The sequence below is a fragment of the Rhodnius prolixus genome, unplaced genomic scaffold (genome assembly GCF_049639745.1).
Source record: "Rhodnius prolixus isolate KJV_2025 unplaced genomic scaffold, Rpr scaffold_33, whole genome shotgun sequence".
In the NCBI taxonomy this organism is placed as follows: Eukaryota; Metazoa; Arthropoda; class Insecta; order Hemiptera; family Reduviidae; genus Rhodnius; species Rhodnius prolixus.
The window spans coordinates 716,656-740,397 of NW_027411608.1; the positions used below are offsets into that span (position 1 = coordinate 716,656).

At 32.2% G+C, this 23,742-nt stretch overlaps 1 protein-coding gene across 4 annotated transcripts in view; it reads right to left on the minus strand.

The window, feature by feature from the left end:
- pwn (calcium-binding EGF-like domain-containing protein pawn) overlaps nucleotides 1-23,742 on the minus strand; it is a 54,140-nt gene that overhangs the window by 2,976 nt on the left and 27,422 nt on the right. For 3 of the 4 annotated variants that reach the window (XM_074130130.1, XM_074130127.1, XM_074130126.1), the window contains exons 2-9: nucleotides 5,124-6,563; nucleotides 4,429-4,608; nucleotides 4,146-4,335; nucleotides 3,202-3,419; nucleotides 2,396-2,523; nucleotides 2,034-2,298; nucleotides 609-825; nucleotides 7-132 (exon numbers count right to left, since the gene is read on the minus strand). In XM_074130130.1, the coding sequence (XP_073986231.1) occupies nucleotides 7-132; nucleotides 609-825; nucleotides 2,034-2,298; nucleotides 2,396-2,523; nucleotides 3,202-3,419; nucleotides 4,146-4,335; nucleotides 4,429-4,608; nucleotides 5,124-6,563 (2,764 nt within the window). The remainder of the gene's footprint in view (nucleotides 1-6; nucleotides 133-608; nucleotides 826-2,033; nucleotides 2,299-2,395; nucleotides 2,524-3,201; nucleotides 3,420-4,145; nucleotides 4,336-4,428; nucleotides 4,609-5,123; nucleotides 6,564-23,742) is intronic. The other variant, XM_074130128.1, reaches the window with a different exon arrangement.

The window sequence follows — 23,742 nt, forward strand, 5'->3', positions numbered from 1 at the left end:
ACCTACCTCCACATACACAAACAAGCTAGTGTAGATAGAATTATGATGACTGCAGCCACCGACGCACCAATAGCAACGCCAAGTACCTCTCCATCAACTTCACATTGTGAACCATAATAATTGCCCACACATCTGAAAAAAAATATGTTTTTTTTTTGTTAGGAATCATAAAGTTAATCTTGTTCATGGGGTGGGAAATTAATATCGTGAGAAACGGTAACAAAAGAATTCCCCCAGAAAATGGAAAAGAAAAGAAAAAGCTGGAGGAGCATTTCTCTGGAGTTCTCTGTAATCGTGTTGTTAGGTAAGGCTGCCCGTACCCGAATCCCTGAAGAAATGATAAGAATAATAAAGTTGCTAACTACCTGATTAAGAACAGGGCAGCAAATCCATTCATTGTTTCAGAACGGGGTATAGGGTTGCTAAGGGCAACGAGTAAACATCTTTTTAATTACAATAGTTATGATCTGGAGAACTTTGGGCTTTGATTAAGGAGACTAGCGAGATCATTCCTCTTGGACGAATAATTGGAGTGTCTTATTTTGGATCAGTAAAATTTATTAAATTATATTCCCACATTCTAAGCAATAACAACAAACAAAACTTACTGGCACACTGGAATTCCATTACTGTAGCTACATGTTCCTCTATGATTACAGTGTTCTGAGCTGCAAGTTTCACATCGTCTGCCAGATTTGTGAGGATTAGTGGAGAATTCATCTTTATAACCATTCGGACAGGTGCATTCAAATGAACCGAATATGTTTTTACATGTAGCAGCGATATGACAATCGTTTAAGTCTGGTGATTGGCATTCATCTAAATCTATAAATAAATCAATTAAAATAATGAATTTAACATTCAAGGTACATTTAGTTCATTGTTTTAAAAGGAAGAAAACTTAGTTCTAAAATTTCTCTTGCTTCTTGGGACGAGGAATATCAGAAATTTCAATGTTTTAGTTCTACAGAAGGTATACCCTTTCTGATTCTCAGAATTTAATCAGACTTCTTAACTATGCAGAATATTGTGGATGCTGCGATCCTTTAAGAGTATATTTACCCCAGAATCATTTCAGCTCGGAAGATTTCTTCTGAGCAATGGAATGCTCCTAGAATTTTTGGTTCCTTTCAGAGAATAGGATCTTAAACACACTAAAACTGCACTTTCCCGATTTTGGGCACTTTTATTTTTTTCACTATTTTTTTTTTTTCAGTAGAAAAACAGCACATTTATTCTTTCATTGATTCAGAACTATTATTATTACTACCAATAATAAAATTATTTTAGAAGACATACTAAAAATATTTAAGGAAAAGGGAAGGTTATCTTTTACAAGGTGTTAGAATGTGAAAGAAATTTTATTTATGTATATCTTTTAGATATGACTTTATGTTGCATTCTTTTTTTTTTTCAAATGTTAAACGTATTTTTTAATGTATTTTTTTTTAACTTTTACTATATTACAAATTTATAGTTTTATTAACAGCTTTGTGCAAAATTTTAAAATTGAACTTTGGCAACACTGTGGTAGAGACAAACATCTTTTTTTTCGAATTGTGGCTCTAATATTGTTAATACCTAGAAATTAAAAAAAAAAAACGCGTAAATATTTTGTGATTTTACAAGTTTATGAGAAGAAGATTAAACGTGCCATAATAGAGTTGGGGTTATGAATTAATATCTTGGAAAGTTGAGGTACGTTTAAAACTTTTTTTGCCCATTTAATTTCATAATTTATTTCGCACAGTCGTGTGTATAAATTATTTTGCCCTTTGCACTGAAAGAAGAAGTGGGTCAGCATTCTTTGTCTGTTATAACATATTAAAAATGCTCCTAAGTTATGTTAGACTTATAAAAAGATTAAAAAAAAAAAGCACTGAAGAAATTCCGGATATTTTTGTCCAATTTTTGTTTATTTATTGAATCTATTACTTTAGAGTTTTTTAACTATTTGAAATAAAGTAAGACATAATTAAATTTAATTTGAAAAATGTTGTTCTGTTCACACTTCAACAAATAGCAATATTTACCTTGTAGATGCGAAACGCTGTTAGCAGCTGTTGCCCACAACGGGCTTGTTCCGATATTATTGCTTCGCCTATGTATAGCGCCAAGTAATTGTTTTTGGATTTCACCTTTTATCTGCGGCCTTAAAGTTTCCGTACTTTCTTCAATTTGTAAAGTTAAATTGATGAATACAGGTTTGTGCGGAGCACCAGGTATTGTATAAATATTATTCAATTTAGAGCCCATAAATGCGTCGGAAAACGGCGTCATAGACATAGCCGATTCAAGCTAGAAATATAAAGTTAAGTATTATTTGTTATATTTTATTCTATTTAAATGTTTTGTGAAAACTGAAATCTATATTTACAAATAAAACAACACTTACAGCACGATTTGCTTCATATTCTAGTTGTAAATATTCCTGTGACTCTCTATCTTTCAATTTTTCACTCCAGGTAAGTTTATGTTCGTAGATTTTCTCTACTTGAACCGAAGCAACAACTGATACAACGCCTGAAAATTTCAAAGTAAAGTCAAGTGGGAGTCACAGCACCCCAAAAATTCAGTTCAAAAGATAGATGAGTAGCATTTCCGGTCAACTGATGATTCCAATTTAGAATTTTGGGTTAATATTATACAACGATTAAACCATGAACGTAAGAGGAAAGGGTAACCATTTTCATTTGACTAGAATATTTTAAAAAATGTTAAGACTATAATGTATGCAATAAGTATTTAAAGTTTAAAGAAAATTGTAGCATCAGTTTTCGAAAAAAAATCTCAAAATACTGAACAAGCGATTTGGAAATGTATTTTCGGTTAGCCGATTTTAACTTAAACCTTAAGGCCCCATTCGATTGTGGCATTTTAGCGAAATATCAAATTAGGACTTTCTGCGATTTTTCGGCTTTAGCCAAGTAAAGTACAACAGAACTAGATGGGATGAGCAATAATAGGCATCTCTAGGATAATCTTCAAGAAACAGAAGAAAGCCAGGTGAGTTAAGCTGTGAAGTGACCTCTCGAGTAGCGGGTGCTACCTGAGCAATTAATTATTTCCGGAAGCGATTTGAGTATTACCTCTTATTGTGAACTCTACAGTGTAGCAAAAAAAAAAATCATTGAATCTTAAAAGATGTATTACAACCGCAAAACTGTAAATAAAATCTGTTTGCAAATCAGATGTACTTACGTTTACATGGTTGTCTGTGCGAATGTTTACTGTAACCAGGAGCACAATGGCATGAAGATACACCCTGATCCGTCCGGCAGATCTCATGCTGATCCGTATCACAGGTGCTCCAGTCGCCCACTATGCAGGTGTCTATTCTGACTGGAGGCTGCTGGGGCGGTCTTCGATGATGATATGGCCTTTTCGGTCTGCCCTCCTGAGGACCTCCTCCGTACATCCTAGAAGAAAGCAGAAATTATGTCACACAAGTTTTTCTGAAGTACTTGATTTCAAATAAAGAATCTTCACAACATAATTTGGCTTTTCATTTGGGTCTATCAGTTTATGTAATTCTAGCAAAAGTGTTGCACCATAGTCTGGAATCCAAGGCGTTGGAGTCATTAGGCCTAGTGATCTCATCGCATTAACCATATAGTTAGGTTACGTCCGTAATACAAATACATCAGAGGAGATCTTATTTCTTTATCAGACTCCATATGTGATAACCATTCTCCTAGTAAAGGTCCTGATTGAAATCTCTTTAGAGGAAGAGTTCTGGAATAACTAAGCAAAGAGTCATGATAGCAACTGACTTCAGGGGTTCTGGAAATATCTTGTTGGTCCATGACGAAAGAGTCAATCCAGAATCTTTCTCAATGGAAAGAGTATAATACAACGATTCAGCCGTACGATTACACTCGCGATTACGCAAAGTTGAGCTAGACATGTTGTCTTAAGCAGGTAAGTTAAAGGTCTATTTAAACAATCAGATGTGGAACAGTCTTTACTGTCTTTCCGTAGAGCGCACAAATATAATTAAACGAACAATAAAACAACATTTATGAGGTATTTCCCTCTTCATGAAGCTAAATATTCCTGATAATAAATTCACCTTCTCCCACAGGATCCCATTAATTGAATTTTTCAGGACAAATGTTTCAAATAAATATAACCAAAATTCTTACCCAGCTGTTGTTTTCACAGCATGTTTATGGGCAGTTGTTGGCTTAATACCGGATGTTTCTGTACTGCCAAATAGACTGATATATGTACGTTTACCATCAATAGAGACAAAATGTTGTCCTTCTTCGGCCGTTGTGATCACGGAAACTTCGCCGTTCCCAGCGCCAGGTAGATTAACACCTTCTAGTTCAACTGAAATGGAGAAGACATTTTATTTAATTTGGTTTTTTGTTAATTATATTTGCTTTTGATAATTAAAAAAAAAAAAAATGACTACACCTATACCTGGATAAACTTGTGGCTTTCCAGTATTTGACGCACCATGTACAGCTGAGACTGTTACATCGAATATCTCTCCTTTAGACGGTGCTGTCACTATAGGTCGTGGTTTGATGCCAGGTTTATATTCAGGATCATCTAGAACTATACCAGGTCTCGGCACGTAACTATTGCTGCTTCCTGAAACTACAAAACTTTCTGAATTTTGCACTATAACCTCACGTCTTGTTTATGTGTAGTTTTAAAGAATCATACTCGAATTGGCATTAAAAAAAACTTGAAAATTTTAGATCCAAATTTTATAATAAAAAATTATTACATTAACCTTATTACATTGGTACATTAAACCGTAATTCCTACCAACACTGCTTTTCCAGAACAGCCCTAAACAGAAATTTCTTGGAAAAATGTTGCGGTAGATCTTGATCTTGTTTGTTAATAAATTTTAAACCGTATTCAAGAAAATGGAAGAAAGAAATCTTTTCAGGAAAAGGTGGCATACTGGTTATAAGTGAGGATCTCCTAGCATGAAGGTTAATAACCTTAATGGTTCCTACATGAAAACTAAATACTCAGAAGGGCCCCTCCAAAAAAAAAAATCCGGGCTCAATTACTCAAAAATAATTCAATTTTTTAAAACTTTGAAACTATTTTTGAAAAAACTAAGACGTTATTACTAACTTGAACTTTATATTACTAACCTTTTGATGATGATTTTGTGGGCAGTGGTGTTTGTTCCCATTTGGTTGGTTTGTCTGTACCTTTTATTGGTATCTCTTCAACTATTGATGATTCTATTGCTGGAATAACACGACTTGGCAATGGTTTCTCTGTGATGTTTTGTTTTGTAGAAGTTGGTTTCATGCTGGTTGTTGATGTGATGCTTATCTTAGTACTAAGTTCCTGCTCTGTAGTTGAAACGTTACTGTTTGGAGCCGCTGTAGTCAGAGTAACAGTTGAATTGGTTTTGTTTGTGCTCGGATGAGTTTTTGCCGAGTCAGTACTGTTGTTCGTGGTAATATTTGTTAATGATTTCGTCGTAGTTGTGGGCTCTGTGACCAAGGTTACCGTTGATGATACACCTAAACCTAAAACCTTCGTAGCATTTATTTCAGGAACTTTAGTTGTTATGTTAGACTTGGATTGTTGTGTTGTTGTTGGAGTGGTGGTTGCAGGTTTCGAGGTTATGGCTGTTGGTTCTACAAAAATTTTACTAATTTCTTTAGTCTTGTTTTCATTCTTTTCCGTTGGTTTTGGTCTTGTTGGTCGCAGTGGTGGTCTCAGGCTTATAGGAGCGGCAGTGGTGGTTGTAGTAGTGGTTGTTGAGGTAGTGATAGTTCTTGTCGTTGTCGTGGTAGGTTCTGTAGTGGGTACTAACTGCTCAGGCAGTGGTACGCCTGAGACAAACGGCTTGATGATATGTTGAGTGTCTATTGGTTTTTCAAATGGATACGGTGGTGGCTCGTGAGTTGGGTGCTGTTGTATCAATGGCGGCGGAGGAGGCATCAAAGATGGCGGCGGTGCAGGATCTAGCAGCAGTGGTGGCAGATCGGCGATCTTCGGCGGTCCTCTGTTGTTGATACGTGTCCTTACCGGCCGGCCAATTGGTGTCATGGGCGGTGGTACATTGCCGTTCAAATATTTCACGAAACCTGTGATAAATTCCCTTATATCTGGACTAGTTTTACGATTGTCCAGTCTCGGGACACTCTGCACCAATGGTACAGTACTGATGTTGTTCAGGGGCTCCAGCAGAGATAAACCTCGACTCCGTGGAGCCCCAGCCCCTTCCCCCGAACCGGTACTTGTGATTCGCCAGGATGTAGATGGTAGCGCGGCTGTGTTATCCACTTTTACTCCTGCGGTTGTTGTTGTCGTCGTCGTAGGCACTACTAATTCATAATAATTTCTGGTAAGGTCGTTGAAATTCTGTTCAATGTTAGGACCATAATCGAGCCCTGTCGGTGTGTCAGCCGTTCGATCGACGCTGATCTCTGAGAGCGTTTGACTAGCCGATGTTTCCAACGTTGGATGATGTGTAGATCTTGTGTCGCTAATTCTAGAAGTTCTTGTTGGGAATACTACTAATGAGCCAGACATAACCTTGTCATTAGGTTCAACTTGTTGGGATGTTCGGACATCTAGAACAAAAAGACAGTTTGTTTTTTGTTAATGACTAGGATAAATTTCTTTAACCTACAATGCTATTTATTCTTCATAATGTTAGCAAACATTTCCTCATTTGGCAATTATCATTTAAAGAAAAAAAATTATGATATTTGTTGTCAACAAAAAGAAGTTTATTTCGTTTACTCTAAGCATTGGCGTCGCCTCTAGCGGAAGCTACTTTCCCTCCTCACGCGATTCTCTTCAAATTTCTCAATTTCTACTTCCGGAAGTTGGCTTCAATAATCAATTTAATAAAGCCAGACATTTCAGGAAAGCTGAAGTTCCGTTTCTTCCAAAATTATCTAAAATACAGGGGTTCTCAAACTTCTGTCTTTTTGCGTACAACTTTTCTAAATCACAGATTAGTCGCATTCCATTAAACCATTATTTTGTTTTTAATTAAAAAAAAAAAAACGCTTACGTACATATGTAACACGTTGCATGCGAGCGTAAACAAGTTACAACAGGAGCGCCGTGTCATCTTAAGCCAATCATTTGTACTGATGAGTCTCTATCGCATTACCGTTATAGATAGATAGACACGATGCAATCGTACGAAAACGTATGACTTTTGTTTTGCCCAAATAACCTCGTCTCTTTACAGTGTACAGGTTGTTACAGGCAACGATCTGGCCTGAGAAACCTAAATATCGTACTTAAAAAGTAATATTTCCGGTAGACCAGTGTTCTTCCAATTCGGAATTTTACTTAGACTTTTCAATTTATAAACATTATACGTTTAGAACTGTTCAATATCTAAAATGGCGCTTTAGAAGAGATCTGTTTCCGCTTTCATTTCCGGTGAAAACCCAAATTCTAAAATCTGATAGGAAATCACTTCTATAATATCTACATTTTGAATAAACTCGTTATTTATTGATCGTCATCTCTCCACTGGTTAGGCACACTTTAATATTTAAATTTTTTGTAACAGAAACCTATTAGCATAATTAAGTAATAATGTTATAAATGATACATCCAGACATTAAGTTAGATAATGGCGGATATCTTGCCGTCACATTCAAGTGTACACAGTCCAGTGAAATCATTAGGAGAAAGTGGCTGTTGTTGTTAAAAAGAGATCCGTGTCCCCTGATTCATACAACAATGGCCCCCATAGTTTTCACGTTGGGTAATGAACTGTTTATCACCTTCGTAGAGTTACATTCATTCATTGGACAGGCAAAGAGAGAGATACCAACAACCTTTGGTCGGTTTTCCCCAGGAGAAACTCCGTAGGTTCCTCGTTCTCCTTCTCTAACTACTAATAGAAAAAAAACAAACGGAAAAAGGTTATAACCATATGACAGGTTTCAAATTTTTTAAAATCATCAGGAACAAACTGCTTCCAGTTCCTCTAAGTCAAAAACAAAACTGATAAACAATTTCAGAAAATATTTTTTCAACATTACGTTTTTTTGTGAAGTTTTTGTTTTGCTTTACAAAATATAATGTTCCTTTTATTTTTTTGTCTAATGAATAAACTCAAAATTATCTAGATTTCACTTTACAGGAAACGCATCTTCCTATAGGCGATTAACTGTACCTAATTCTGGCAGGAGGAATGTTGCTGCTTCCTTAAGTCGATGTAATTGACATCTTTACCCATAGAATTCCTAATTTTTCTTTTTAGTTCACCAATTTACTGGATTGTTACCCTATTAAGCAACAGGCAGTTTCGCTTCCAGAAAAACATTGAAATCTACGTTAAGCATCCTCCACAACCACAAATTAAGCATATCAAGAAAAATCAATTCAGTAAATAAGGGGGAGCAATGGAGCAATTGTGGTGGCAGTGCATTATAATCAGTTTAAATCTTCCGGAAATCAAGTTGGTACATTCAAATGTCTTCTAAAATCAATCTAAGCATTCTAAAGCAATGAGTGACTTCAATGAAGTACATGATCAGTTGCTCTACTACAATCTAATGGTACTGTCGAAAGAAGCGTAACAATTTAGCTTCACAGAACTACATAAATCTTACAGAAAAATGTAAAAAGCTTTTTTAGTACAAACTATATTTTCCCAACTTTTTTCTCGGGGGGGGGTATGAAAATTCTCTCGGTCTTTCAAGATGTAAGGGGAGCTCTTATTGGTGCCCTCCAGCTGATGGATCAAGTCCCAGATTTTAGTAAAAAAAAAAAACCAAAATCTGATAGGGTTCAAAAATTTGGCAGTTTCGCAATGCGTCCTGTATTGTAGGTGAGGAAAAGTAAAATAATTTTATTTTGATATAATTACTTTATTAATTTTATGTAATTTAAAATAAATATGAAGTAACTGATAAATTAATTGGTGGTTTAGTTGTTGTTACATTGGCTGGCGTGGGCCCCCCAAAAAAACGGTGGTTTGAAAAAGAAAACTCGATTACTCAATTAACAATAATTGATAGTATACGATACTTAGGTTGAAGAGTTGTGTAGATTGTCGAACTTTAAAAAACTATTGAAAGAATATATATATATGTGTGTGTGTATGTATGCATCAATTTTTTAATGAAAGACGTTGTTTGAAAGATTTAAAGTGGAATCTTATGTCCCAGATTTGGAGGAGTATATACCGGGCTTGTCCTTTGGAAGAATGCAAGTGGCGATAGACCGTTAGGCCCCGTTACCCAGTGTTGCCAAGTGGAATGTCAGGGTAGAAGCCTCCAGTGTTGCCATCATGCCATCTTAACCTGCACACTGAGATACAATCTAACCTTATCTTGGAAGACAGCTTCAAAACAACCCTTCTAATAACAAATGTTTTTTTTGAATTATCCGTTTTTTTATTAAGGTAGTTCTTACTTTCAAAGTTTACATTTGTAAACTATTGGGACTATGAAGTAGTTTTTTAAATTTTATTAAGTTATTCATAATTTTATAAACTAAGTATAAACAAACAAAGTTTCAGATAATTCATTTATAAAAGAAGGGACTCTATTGTTCAGCAAAAGATTGACTAAACAAAAAAGTAATAATGATAGTACAATTTTATTGAGCCAGCATCTTCAAAGTAACATTGACTACACCTACTTTGTATAGCCCCAGTAAATCGCTACAGTCATCAGCCAATACAATAGATAATATCCTTGGGCTAGAGGCATTAATTAATTCTATCCAATCACAGTGGCAGTCAAGCTCCCTGATCTTTTCAAGGTCTTACTTCAGAATGGAGTGAACCATTACTTTGTGGGAATAAAAACACAATGGTTGACCACAATTATTTTATTAGAGCCTTAAATTAAAACTACATTTTAGTTGTGTTCAGAAATTGAAAAAGCTAGGCTTGAACTATTTAGATTTAAGATTTAAGGAAATCAACGCTCGTAAGTTAGATGAAAATCAAAGATAGGACAATAAACAACTGACTAACATATTACATACACCAAATTAACTGCAATGATTCACAATGTTTGGCGAAAAGAACTAAATAGTTCCAGAGACAATTGAAATGCTGTGCACAATGTATACATTAAAAAAAATGGGAATATTTAGAATGCATTGCATGTTTAAAATATTATGGAACAATTAATTTGTTTGTTTATACGGCGGAATTGATTTTAACAAAAAATTAAAACAATTTTGAGATTTTTCAATCGATTCATTTAAGAAGGCTTTGATGACATTTGGCGCATCAGTTCAAGTATAACCTCTCTATTAAACTTCTGTGTAGTTCTTGTACGTTGTAAACAAAGTGTAGATTTTTTAAGGTGATATAAATATCTTTTATATGGAACAATTATGGACCAATTTATCTGATTTAGCTGATTGATGATGAACATACTTCTCTATTGGCAGAAAATTTATAACAAAGATATGCCCGCATGATTGTATCAATTACTTTGTGCGTTATTTCTAAAACACTTTCACACTTCGACATACACATGGAATAATATTTAAAAAAAAGTGGGTGACACTTTCTCTTTCAACCGGAAGTGTCAAAGTTAATGCGTTTGTTATTATCATACTTTTAGTATGCAAATTGTTTAGACTGTAAACAATTTCACATAGTAGGTAGGTATTTTGTTTTGTTTGTACATTATTTTCTTCTATTTTTATTTTCAATGCAGTTTGAATAGAGTATTTTCTATGCAAACTTTTTTACACGTTCAATACTGGTATTTATAAGCAAAAGAAGGTTCTTGGTGCTTCGAAACCTTTCATATTTGTGGTTTCAGTTTTTAACCTACCATTGTTAAGACTATTTGACAGCCATACTGCTGTGTTTCACAAACCGAATAGCTTGTTTCGTTTAAAAGGACAAGGGAACCATCCCATGGCTAGAAAGGCTTCCGCGTCATTCCTCTTTTATCGGGAATGCCCAGACAGTGTCACACAGCTTTGAAACAACCTCAGAAAACTTGGTAGCCAGTATAGCCGCTTGGAGGTCAGAAAATGTTGTGACTTAGGAGTTGATTGTCCTCATATAATCTCAACAGCTCAAATGTATGGCAACCAGTTGTGATTGAAAGAATGTGGCCAGAATTGCCAGGCTTATCGTGCCTCAGATTAGCGCTTTAATTCGACATCTATTCGTTTTATTCTTGAAGAGAACCTCGACACAGTAAGTCAGGAGCTTTTCTTCAGAGTACTGCAGGCTTACAGAAAGAGTTATTGACGAAGGCTGTCCAATAGCGGTAAGCTGTAAGCATGTAAGGGAAATTCTTTAGGCCGGCAGCTATACTCGAACTCGGAACTCCTCAATCTATACAATTAAACATCGTATTTATGTATATCAAAGAGCGGTCAGAAATGGAAAACTTAATGTTTTTTTGTCACGATTCGGCAAAATGTATTGCTTCATCAGAATAAAACGGTATACAGTCGAGCCTCCCATAAAGGACACTCTCACTAGCGACCACCTCCATTTACGGACAATTTTTGGATTTCCTCGTTTTACCCCTATACACTTTCTGTATAAAGGAACCTCCGTCTAACGGACACTCTATATAGCGACCGCGGGCATTGATTTTTTGGGGAACGGATTAAATGTTTCACCTCCCACCAACGACCTCCTTATTCTTAAAAGTTCGTTTGACGCGGTGATAAAAAGAATTATCCCCCTCTCAAGTTTTTGCTTTTTTTCTGGTTTTTCCTAAAGTTGCCTATATAAGCTCCATACATCTTGTACCATTTTAATCATTTTTCAATATAATTTTGGACGAACAATATTATTCTTTCCGATATGTCTCTCAAACGAAAGTGGTTAACTCTAGAAGAGAAAATAAATGTATTGGAAGATTTTGCAAAAATCAAATCGGATAATTAAGAAACATTTTGTTCATATAGCTGCAATAATTATGCAATTATGTACGTTTTTAAATCTATTAATAATAAACAATTTTTAAATAGAAGTTTGGAACAAAAAAAAACCCATATTTTTTCATTATGAAACTTGCCAACCTTCTTCTAACGACCACCTCCAAACAGCGGCCACTTTGCTTTCCCCTGCCAGTGTCCGTTATTGAGAGAGTCGACTGTATCTTGTTACCTCTAAACATTGTTGACTTAAAATATGTCAAAAATTAAAAAGCACAGCTGAAAAGTGGTATTAATGTTGTGTTACTACTGTTGCCTTCAATGTTTAGAAATTCGTCATAATCGGTCAATCAGAAGAGCGACGAGATAAACACTAAAGGTAATTCTATTTTAATTTTGTTCAATATCGAATAACTAACATTACTTCTAAGACTTTCTCCATTTTCTCGAATATGGACTCTTCATTGAGCTATCATTTTTATTCTGTAACATGTTTCTTGCCACGTGTAAACTCTCTGATTGGAGATTAACTTGGTATCCTTCTAAAACTTCCGTGTTTAATCCAGACGATTTGATTTCAGATTTCACTGTCAGCATCCATTTACTTCATAAATCTTCCGCAGATAAGAAGGAATAGAATGAAAGTTGTGGAAAATTAAATTCTTTTGTTTATGGAGTTCTAAACAAAGGAAAGTGCCCCATATAGCTGGTCAGATCTTAATCAGAGTGGAGGAAATCGCTGCTTTAGAAAGGTAAAAAGAAAGAAAGAAAAAGATCTTTAGAAATTATACATCACGCCCTTGTAATCTGTGATCTAATTGGTAGACTGTTGAGCGCCCAAGAAGTGGATTTCAGTAATACATGGAATGGCAAAAATACTTGGTTGCAGTAAAAAGAACGACTTCGTTAATCGCAATGTAAGTTATGTAACGTCTTACTTTTACTTAACTGGAGTCCAAAAATGTGTCCATAAATGGATCACAAAATATCACAAGAAGTTTAAACTTTATATTTCGTTCTTTTTTTTTTTGGGACCTTACCAAAATTTTGGGGAACAAAATCTTTAAAGTACTTAAAGTATCGAATTTTTTACAGAAAGTTTCATTCTTTTCTGGTTTTTCACGAACGACTACGAATGTAATTGTCTTTAAACATTTTGTACATTCATTTCATTTCACGTAGATCCACCAACTGTTATTTGTGTGTCTAGTTTCTAGGGGGAAAAAACATTCGATTCAAGGTATGTCTTCGTTCAGGGCACTGGATTCCCACAAGGAAAATAGCCCTTACTATTGGTAACCAAGACAAGAGGCCAGGACACCAGAATTGTGGGGGAGCCCTCAGCCAACATTAGTAAAGCAGATTTCTGGAATTCTCGTAGCCGGGCGCGATAAGTGCACTCATCTACCAACCTTCCTCTTAGAATTTCTTCATTTTTTAACATAAAGCTTCATTTCAAGTTTTGTGAAATATACCAGCGGCAGGGATCAGCTGTGGAAGACAGACTGCCCTCTATCGGCCGATTCACACACTATACTGACGCATCATACATACAATAACATATACCAAGAACTGTACAACTATATCCAAACCAATAACATCAAAATATAACAGAAATAAATGATAGCTCTTCTCTAACATCTCGTAACCCCTCTCACACATAGTAAATCCGATTGTTCGACTTTAAATTAAGCGCAAGTACACAGTACCAATGGCTGATTTGCGTACTACAATAAGGCCAAAAAAAAAAAATCTGTGTAAGTCATTTTTCAAAGTAGTTTCGATTAAAATGCACGAACTAAGGACTTTCGATTGATAATTCTTTCCAAAGGTAGAATCTAAGCAATACTCTATTTCGAGCTGTTAATATTATTATTGCTGGCACATCCATCTAGCCATAAAGGTAACTATTTACCATACTTTATGGGTTTGGTACTTAAATGGAATAACTAAGGTTTTCACCCTTAAGGGTAAGATGGAATAAAAAATTGTGTTTTAGAAATGCGAAACAAAAGGGAAAGTTGAATTATTATGCAGCGAACTAACATTGTCCCGATCGTGTTAATTAGAATGTGCAGTTTGGATGACCATAAACATGGAGTAGTAACCATTAATTTCACTCAAAAACTTTCTTTTACCAAAATGAACACATTATTTCTGAACCAAGTTAAATTTTTTTTTGGTATGATTCTAGGTGTTCCAGTGGATTCGAACCAAGAAAATATCAAAAATCACTACCGGCAAGGAAGATGTTGCGATGATTGTAGACCACTATTGGACAGCGCAAGGAAGTCTGGTTTTGCGAGTACACTTTACTGCAGTGACCGTACAGTATTAATTAAATTAAGTGGAATTTTCTACTTCAGGTATTAATAGATTTGAAAGGATATAATTTAATAGAAATATGCCACGATAGTCGAACTGAAAAATTTAGCTGTATATCTAAAAGTTACTTGTCAGAATGTATTTAAAGTAATAAGTATTTATCACAGAAGACTGTTTATAAGGACTAATAAATCATTTTAAAGATTTGTACTTCCGTTTTAAGTGATTTACACTGAAATAGTATTCAAAAAGAAAGCCTAATCTCCACGTACCTCTCCCAAAGGTTTCGCTAATCGCAGGAAAATGGTTCCAAATTAAGTTCATTGACCTGCATGTATTTGTATGATTGTACCAAATTTAAAGAAAATCATATTCTGATAACTAATTTAGTATAGTGATAATTGACGTTGATTGATTTTGATCAGAACCTATCAAATTTGCTATTTAGTATAGTGATAATTGATGTTGATTGGTTTTGATCAGAACCTATCAAATTTGAAAACTAGTATAGTGATAATTCACGTTGATTGATTTTGATCAGAACCTATCAAATTTGAAAACTATTTAGTATAGTGATAATTGACGTTGATTGATTTTGATCAGAACCTATCAAATTTGCTAACTATTTAGTATAGTGATAATTGATGTTGATTGGTTTTGATCAGAACCTATCAAATTTGCTAACTATTTAGTATAGTGATAATTCACGTTGATTGATTTTGATCAGAACCTATCAAATTTGAAAACTATTTAGTGTAGTGATAATTGACGTTGATTGATTTTGATCAGAGCCTATCAAATTTGAAAAGTATTTAGTATAGTGATAATAGACGTTGATTGATTTTGATCAGAACCTATCAAAATTGAAAACTATTTAGTATAGTGATAATTGACGTTGATTGATTTTGATCAGAACCTATCAAATTTGTACTCTCAGGTATTTATTTTTGAGTTACGTTAAGCATTGACAGACAAATTAGTAAAAAGTGAAATTTCTTACGGAGGGAGGCCTCGAATCAGAGTTTTTCCTGTGAAAACCCAAAATAAAGAGTCAGCCCGTTGCACTACCGTAACCGTCCTCTAAAACGTGCCGCCCCTCGTCACTCCCCTAGATCCATGCTTGACAGGGTTTAATTCATATTTAATACACTAACAAGTTTTTTTTTCATTGTTATGGCAATAAAAATTGTGGAAAATTACAAGGTTAAAGGGCAATGATGCAGGCGGAGAGACAATAGCATTCTGCGCCAATGGCAAAATTTTTCCCCGAAAGCGGAAACCACTTTCTAATATTTCAAAACCCCTTTTAAGTGACCCTTGTACTAATATTTTTCAAACATCCTTGATGAACTGACGACCTTTAAACATTGCTATAGTCGTTAGGTAAGAACAATATGAAGACTAATATTTACTTGTAGTATATGTACATCATACAAATTAATTCTTCTCGATATAAAAGAAAACTAGGCAGTTTTACTAGCAGAATTTCCTTTCCAGAATTGATAATAATGGTGACAGGGGATATATCTAGATTTTATGATAGGATGTGACAATTAATAATATCCGCTTTTTAACTCGCACGATTCTTACCAATTACCCAACCCGTTTCCTTATTCCGGAAGAGCAGTGACGCTTTAACAATGTTTAAGTTCAGATCATGTATTAAATATTAAGAAAATTTATCTAACCTTACAACATATGTAGTTCAGTTTCTGTTTCAAAATCGGCCACCTTTTCATTTCTACCAACAATTCATTGTCTTTGGATGCAGAAACCTTTTACATCGATGATAGTTTTAATTTTCGATCGTTGTTAATTAATGATTTTACAGAATATTGAGGTGCGGTCAAAAAAAGTTAACAAATTTCTTTCTTCATACCATCATTTCGATAAAAATATAATACCTTCTTAGGATCTACTCAGGGTCTGAGTGAAAACTAAACTCAAGCTCTACAAAAAGAAACAGTCCTTTCTCACAGTTGGAAAAATATAATCCAATTAGTGGTTTTCATTAAAGAGCTTAATCTTATTTCAAACTGATTAAAGTAACGAGATTTTTTAACCTGACAAGAACTCAATTTGGTCATTTCTTTGAAACGAACGGTTTACTAAATCATTGGCCTAGTAAAATTTACACAATTATAGACAATAGTAGTCTTCATATTCAGGTAAAATATAAACAAAATCTATCTACTAGTTTTCGAGTTATTTGAAGTTAAACTTTTCTCTTTCTAGAACAAAAACAAACTTTAACCTTAAATATCTCATTTTCTGCTCGATAGATTTTTATCAAAATTTACACAATTATAGACAATAGTAGTCTTCATATACAGGTAAAATATAAACAAAATCTATCAAGTAGTTTTCGTGTTATTTGAAGTTAAAATTTTCTTTTTCTAGGACAGAAACAAACTTTAACCTTAAATATCTCATTTTATGCTCGATAGATTTTTACTAAAATTTACACAATTATAGACAAAAGTAGTCTTCATATACAGGTAAAATATAAACAAAATCTATCAAGTAGTTTTCGAGTTATTTGAAGTTAAACTGTTCTCTTTCTAGAACAAAAACAAACTTACACCCTAAATATCTCATTTTCTGCTCGATAGATTTTTACTAAAATTTACACAATTATAGACAAAAGTAGTCTTCATATACAGGTAAAATATAAACAAAATCTATCGAGTAGTTTTCGAGTTATTTGAAGTTAAACTTTTCTCTTTCTAGAACAAAAACAAACTTACACCCTAAATATCTCGTTTTCTGCTCGATAGATTTTTACTAAAATTTACACAATTATAGACAAAAGTAGTCTCCATATACAGGTAAAATATAAACAAAATCTATCGAGTAGTTTTCGAGTTATTTGAAGTTAAACTGTTCTCTTTCTAGAACAAAAACAAACTTACACCCTAAATATCTCGTTTTCTGCTCGATAGATTTTTACTAAAATTTACACAATTATAGTCAAAAGTAGTCTTCATATACAGGTAAAATATAAACAAAATCTATCGAGTAGTTTTCGAGTTATTTGAAGTTAAACTTTTCTCTTTCTAGAACAAAAACAAACTTACACCCTAAATATCTCGTTTTCTGCTCGATAGATTTTTACTAAAATTTACACAATTATAGACAAAAGTAGTCTCCATATACAGGTAAAATATAAACAAAATCTATCGAGTAGTTTTCGAGTTATTTGAAGTTAAACTTTTCTCTTTCTAGAACAAAAACAAATTTACACCCTAAATATCTTGTTTTCTGCTCGATAGATTTTTACTAAAATTTACACAATTATAGACAAAAGTAGTCTTCATATTCAGGTAAAATATAAACAAAATCTATCTACTAGTTTTCGAGTTATTTGAAGTTAAACTTTTCTCTTTCTAGAACAAAAACAAACTTTAACCTTAAATATCTCATTTTCTGCTCGATAGATTTTTATCAAAATTTACACAATTATAGACAATAGTAGTCTTCATATACAGGTAAAATATAAACAAAATCTATCGAGTAGTTTTCGTGTTATTTGAAGTTAAAATATTCTTTTTCTAGGACAGAAACAAACTTTAACCTTAAATATCTCATTTTATGCTCGATAGATTTTTACTAAAATTTACACAATTATAGACAAAAGTAGTCTCCATATATAGGTAAAATATAAACAAAATCTATCAAGTAGTTTTCGAGTTATTTGAAGTTAAACTGTTCTCTTTCTAGAACAAAAACAAACTTACACCCTAAATATCTCATTTTCTGCTCGATAGATTTTTACTAAAATTTACACAATTATAGACAAAAGTAGTCTTCATATACAGGTAAAATATAAACAAAATCTATCGAGTAGTTTTCGAGTTATTTGAAGTTAAACTTTTCTCTTTCTAGAACAAAAACAAACTTACACCCTAAATATCTCGTTTTCTGCTCGATAGATTTTCATATACAGGTAAAATATAAACAAAATCTATCGAGTAGTTTTCGAGTTATTTGAAGTTAAACTTTTCTCTTTCTAGAACAAAAACAAACTTACACCCTAAATATCTCGTTTTCTGCTCGATAGATTTTTACTAAAATTTACACAATTATAGACAAAAGTAGTCTCCATATACAGGTAAAATATAAACAAAATCTATCGAGTAGTTTTGGTGTTATTTGAAGTTAAAATTTTCTCTTTCTAGGACAGAAACAAACTTTAACCTTAAATATCTCATTTTCTGCTCGATAGATTTTTACTAAAATTTACACAATTATAGACAAAAGTAGTCTTCATATACAGGTAAAATATAAACAAAATCTATCGAGTAGTTTTCGAGTTATTTGAAGTTAAACCTTTCTCTTTCTAGAACAAAAACAAACTTACACCCTAAATATCTCGTTTTCTGCTCGATAGATTTTCATATACAGGTAAAATATAAACAAAATCTATCGAGTAGTTTTCGAGTTATTTGAAGTTAAACTTTTCTCTTTCTAGAACAAAAACAAACTTACACCCTAAATATCTCGTTTTCTGCTCGATAGATTTTTACTAAAATTTACACAATTATAGACAAAAGTAGTCTCCATATACAGGTAAAATATAAACAAAATCTATCGAGTAGTTTTCGAGTTATTTGAAGTTAAACTGTTCTCTTTCTAGAACAAAAACAAACTTACACCCTAAATATCTCGTTTTCTGCTCGATAGATTTTTACTAAAATTTACACAATTATAGTCAAAAGTAGTCTTCATATACAGGTAAAATATAAACAAAATCTATCGAGTAGTTTTCGAGTTATTTGAAGTTAAACTTTTCTCTTTCTAGAACAAAAACAAACTTACACCCTAAATATCTCGTTTTCTGCTCGATAGATTTTTACTAAAATTTACACAATTATAGACAAAAGTAGTCTCCATATACAGGTAAAATATAAACAAAATCTATCGAGTAGTTTTCGAGTTATTTGAAGTTAAACTTTTCTCTTTCTAGAACAAAAACAAATTTACACCCTAAATATCTCGTTTTCTGCTCGATAGATTTTTACTAAAATTTACACAATTATAGACAAAAGTAGTCTTCATATACAGGTAAAATATAAACAAAATCTATCGAGTAGTTTTCGAGTTATTTGAAGTTAAACTTTTCTCTTTCTAGAACAAAAACTAACTTACACCCTAAATATCTCGTTTTCTGCTCGATAGATTTTTACTAAAATTTACACAATTATAGACAATAGTAGTCTTCATATACAGGTAAAATATAAACAAAATCTATCGAGTAGTTTTCGAGTTATTTGAAGTTAAACTTTTCTCTTTCTAGAACAAAAACAAACTTACACCCTAAATATGTCGTTTTCTGCTCGATAGATTTTCATATACAGGTAAAATATAAACAAAATCTATCGAGTAGTTTTCGAGTTATTTGAAGTTAAACTTTTCTCTTTCTAGAACAAAAACAAACTTACACCCTAAATATCTCGTTTTCTGCTCGATAGATTTTTACTAAAATTTACACAATTATAGACAAAAGTAGTCTCCATATACAGGTAAAATATAAACAAAATCTATCGAGTAGTTTTCGAGTTATTTGAAGTTAAACTGTTCTCTTTCTAGAACAAAAACAAACTTACACCCTAAATATCTCGTTTTCTGCTCGATAGATTTTTACTAAAATTTACACAATTATAGTCAAAAGTAGTCTTCATATACAGGTAAAATATAAACAAAATCTATCGAGTAGTTTTCGAGTTATTTGAAGTTAAACTTTTCTCTTTCTAGAACAAAAACAAACTTACACCCTAAATATCTCGTTTTCTGCTCGATAGATTTTTACTAAAATTTACACAATTATAGACAAAAGTAGTCTCCATATACAGGTAAAATATAAACAAAATCTATCGAGTAGTTTTCGAGTTATTTGAAGTTAAACTTTTCTCTTTCTAGAACAAAAACAAATTTACACCCTAAATATCTCGTTTTCTGCTCGATAGATTTTTACTAAAATTTACACAATTATAGACAAAAGTAGTCTTCATATACAGGTAAAATATAAACAAAATCTATCGAGTAGTTTTCGAGTTATTTGAAGTTAAACTTTTCTCTTTCTAGAACAAAAACTAACTTACACCCTAAATATCTCGTTTTCTGCTCGATAGATTTTTACTAAAATTTACACAATTATAGACAATAGTAGTCTTCATATACAGGTAAAATATAAACAAAATCTATCGAGTAGTTTTCGAGTTATTTGAAGTTAAACTTTTCTCTTTCTAGAACAAAAACAAACTTACACCCTAAATATGTCGTTTTCTGCTCGATAGATTTTCATATACAGGTAAAATATAAACAAAATCTATCGAGTAGTTTTCGAGTTATTTGAAGTTAAACTTTTCTCTTTCTAGAACAAAAACAAACTTACACCCTAAATATCTCGTTTTCTGCTCGATAGATTTTTACTAAAATTTACACAATTATAGACAAAAGTAGTCTCCATATACAGGTAAAATATAAACAAAATCTATCGAGTAGTTTTCGAGTTATTTGAAGTTAAACTGTTCTCTTTCTAGAACAAAAACAAACTTACACCCTAAATATCTCGTTTTCTGCTCGATAGATTTTTACTAAAATTTACACAATTATAGTCAAAAGTAGTCTTCATATACAGGTAAAATATAAACAAAATCTATCGAGTAGTTTTCGAGTTATTTGAAGTTAAACTTTTCTCTTTCTAGAACAAAAACAAACTTACACCCTAAATATCTCGTTTTCTGCTCGATAGATTTTTACTAAAATTTACACAATTATAGACAAAAGTAGTCTCCATATACAGGTAAAATATAAACAAAATCTATCGAGTAGTTTTCGAGTTATTTGAAGTTAAACTTTTCTCTTTCTAGAACAAAAACAAATTTACACCCTAAATATCTCGTTTTCTGCTCGATAGATTTTTACTAAAATTTACACAATTATAGACAAAAGTAGTCTTCATATACAGGTAAAATATAAACAAAATCTATCGAGTAGTTTTCGAGTTATTTGAAGTTAAACTTTTCTCTTTCTAGAACAAAAACTAACTTACACCCTAAATATCTCGTTTTCTGCTCGATAGATTTTTACTAAAATTTACACAATTATAGACAATAGTAGTCTTCATATACAGGTAAAATATAAACAAAATCTATCGAGTAGTTTTCGAGTTATTTGAAGTTAAACTTTTCTCTTTCTAGAACAAAAACAAACTTACACCCTAAATATGTCGTTTTCTGCTCGATAGATTTTTACTAAAATTTACACAATTATAGACAAAAGTAGTCTCCATATACAGGTAAAATATAAACAAAATCTATCGAGTAGTTTTCGAGTTATTTGAAGTTAAACTGTTCTCTTTCTAGAACAAAAACAAACTTACACCCTAAATATCTCGTTTTCTGCTCGATAGATTTTTACTAAAATTTACACAATTATAGTCAAAAGTAGTCTTCATATACAGGTAAAATATAAACAAAATCTATCGAGTAGTTTTCGAGTTATTTGAAGTTAAACTTTTCTCTTTCTAGAACAAAAACAAACTTACACCCTAAATATCTCGTTTTCTGCTCGATAGATTTTTACTAAAATTTACACAATTATAGACAAAAGTAGTCTCCATATACAGGTAAAATATAAACAAAATCTATCGAGTAGTTTTCGAGTTATTTGAAGTTAAACTTTTCTCTTTCTAGAACAAAAACAAATTTACACCCTAAATATCTCGTTTTCTGCTCGATAGATTTTTACTAAAATTTACACAATTATAGACAAAAGTAGTCTTCATATACAGGTAAAATATAAACAAAATCTATCGAGTAGTTTTCGAGTTATTTGAAGTTAAACTTTTCTCTTTCTAGAACAAAAACTAACTTACACCCTAAATATCTCGTTTTCTGCTCGATAGATTTTTACTAAAATTTACACAATTATAGACAATAGTAGTCTTCATATACAGGTAAAATATAAACAAAATCTATCGAGTAGTTTTCGAGTTATTTGAAGTTAAACTTTTCTCTTTCTAGAACAAAAACAAACTTACACCCTAAATATGTCGTTTTCTGCTCGATAGATTTTCATATACAGGTAAAATATAAACAAAATCTATCGAGTAGTTTTCGAGTTATTTGAAGTTAAACTTTTCTCTTTCTAGAACAAAAACAAACTTACACCCTAAATATCTCGTTTTCTGCTCGATAGATTTTTACTAAAATTTACACAATTATAGACAAAAGTAGTCTCCATATACAGGTAAAATATAAACAAAATCTATCGAGTAGTTTTCGAGTTATTTGAAGTTAAACTGTTCTCTTTCTAGAACAAAAACAAACTTACACCCTAAATATCTCGTTTTCTGCTCGATAGATTTTTACTAAAATTTACACAATTATAGTCAAAAGTAGTCTTCATATACAGGTAAAATATAAACAAAATCTATCGAGTAGTTTTCGAGTTATTTGAAGTTAAACTTTTCTCTTTCTAGAACAAAAACAAACTTACACCCTAAATATCTCGTTTTCTGCTCGATAGATTTTTACTAAAATTTACACAATTATAGACAAAAGTAGTCTCCATATACAGGTAAAATATAAACAAAATCTATCGAGTAGTTTTCGAGTTATTTGAAGTTAAACTTTTCTCTTTCTAGAACAAAAACAAATTTACACCCTAAATATCTCGTTTTCTGCTCGATAGATTTTTACTAAAATTTACACAATTATAGACAAAAGTAGTCTTCATATACAGGTAAAATATAAACAAAATCTATCGAGTAGTTTTCGAGTTATTTGAAGTTAAACTTTTCTCTTTCTAGAACAAAAACTAACTTACACCCTAAATATCTCGTTTTCTGCTCGATAGATTTTTACTAAAATTTACACAATTATAGACAATAGTAGTCTTCATATACAGGTAAAATATAAACAAAATCTATCGAGTAGTTTTCGAGTTATTTGAAGTTAAACTTTTCTCTTTCTAGAACAAAAACAAACTTACACCCTAAATATGTCGTTTTCTGCTCGATAGATTTTTACTAAAATTTACACAATTATAGACAAAAGTAGTCTCCATATACAGGTAAAATATAAACAAAATCTATCGAGTAGTTTTCGAGTTATTTGAAGTTAAACTGTTCTCTTTCTAGAACAAAAACAAACTTACACCCTAAATATCTCGTTTTCTGCTCGATAGATTTTTACTAAAATTTACACAATTATAGACAATAGTAGTCTTCATATACAGGTAAAATATAAACAAAATCTATCGAGTAGTTTTCGAGTTATTTGAAGTTAAACTTTTCTCTTTCTAGAACAAAAACAAACTTACACCCTAAATATCTCGTTTTCTGCTCGATAGATTTTCATATACAGGTAAAATATAAACAAAATCTATCGAGTAGTTTTCGAGTTATTTGAAGTTAAACTTTTCTCTTTCTAGAACAAAAACAAACTTACACCCTAAATATCTCGTTTTCTGCTCGATATATTTTTACTAAAATTTACACAATTATAGACAAAAGTAGTCTCCATATACAGGTAAAATATAAACAAAATCTATCGAGTAGTTTTGGTGTTATTTGAA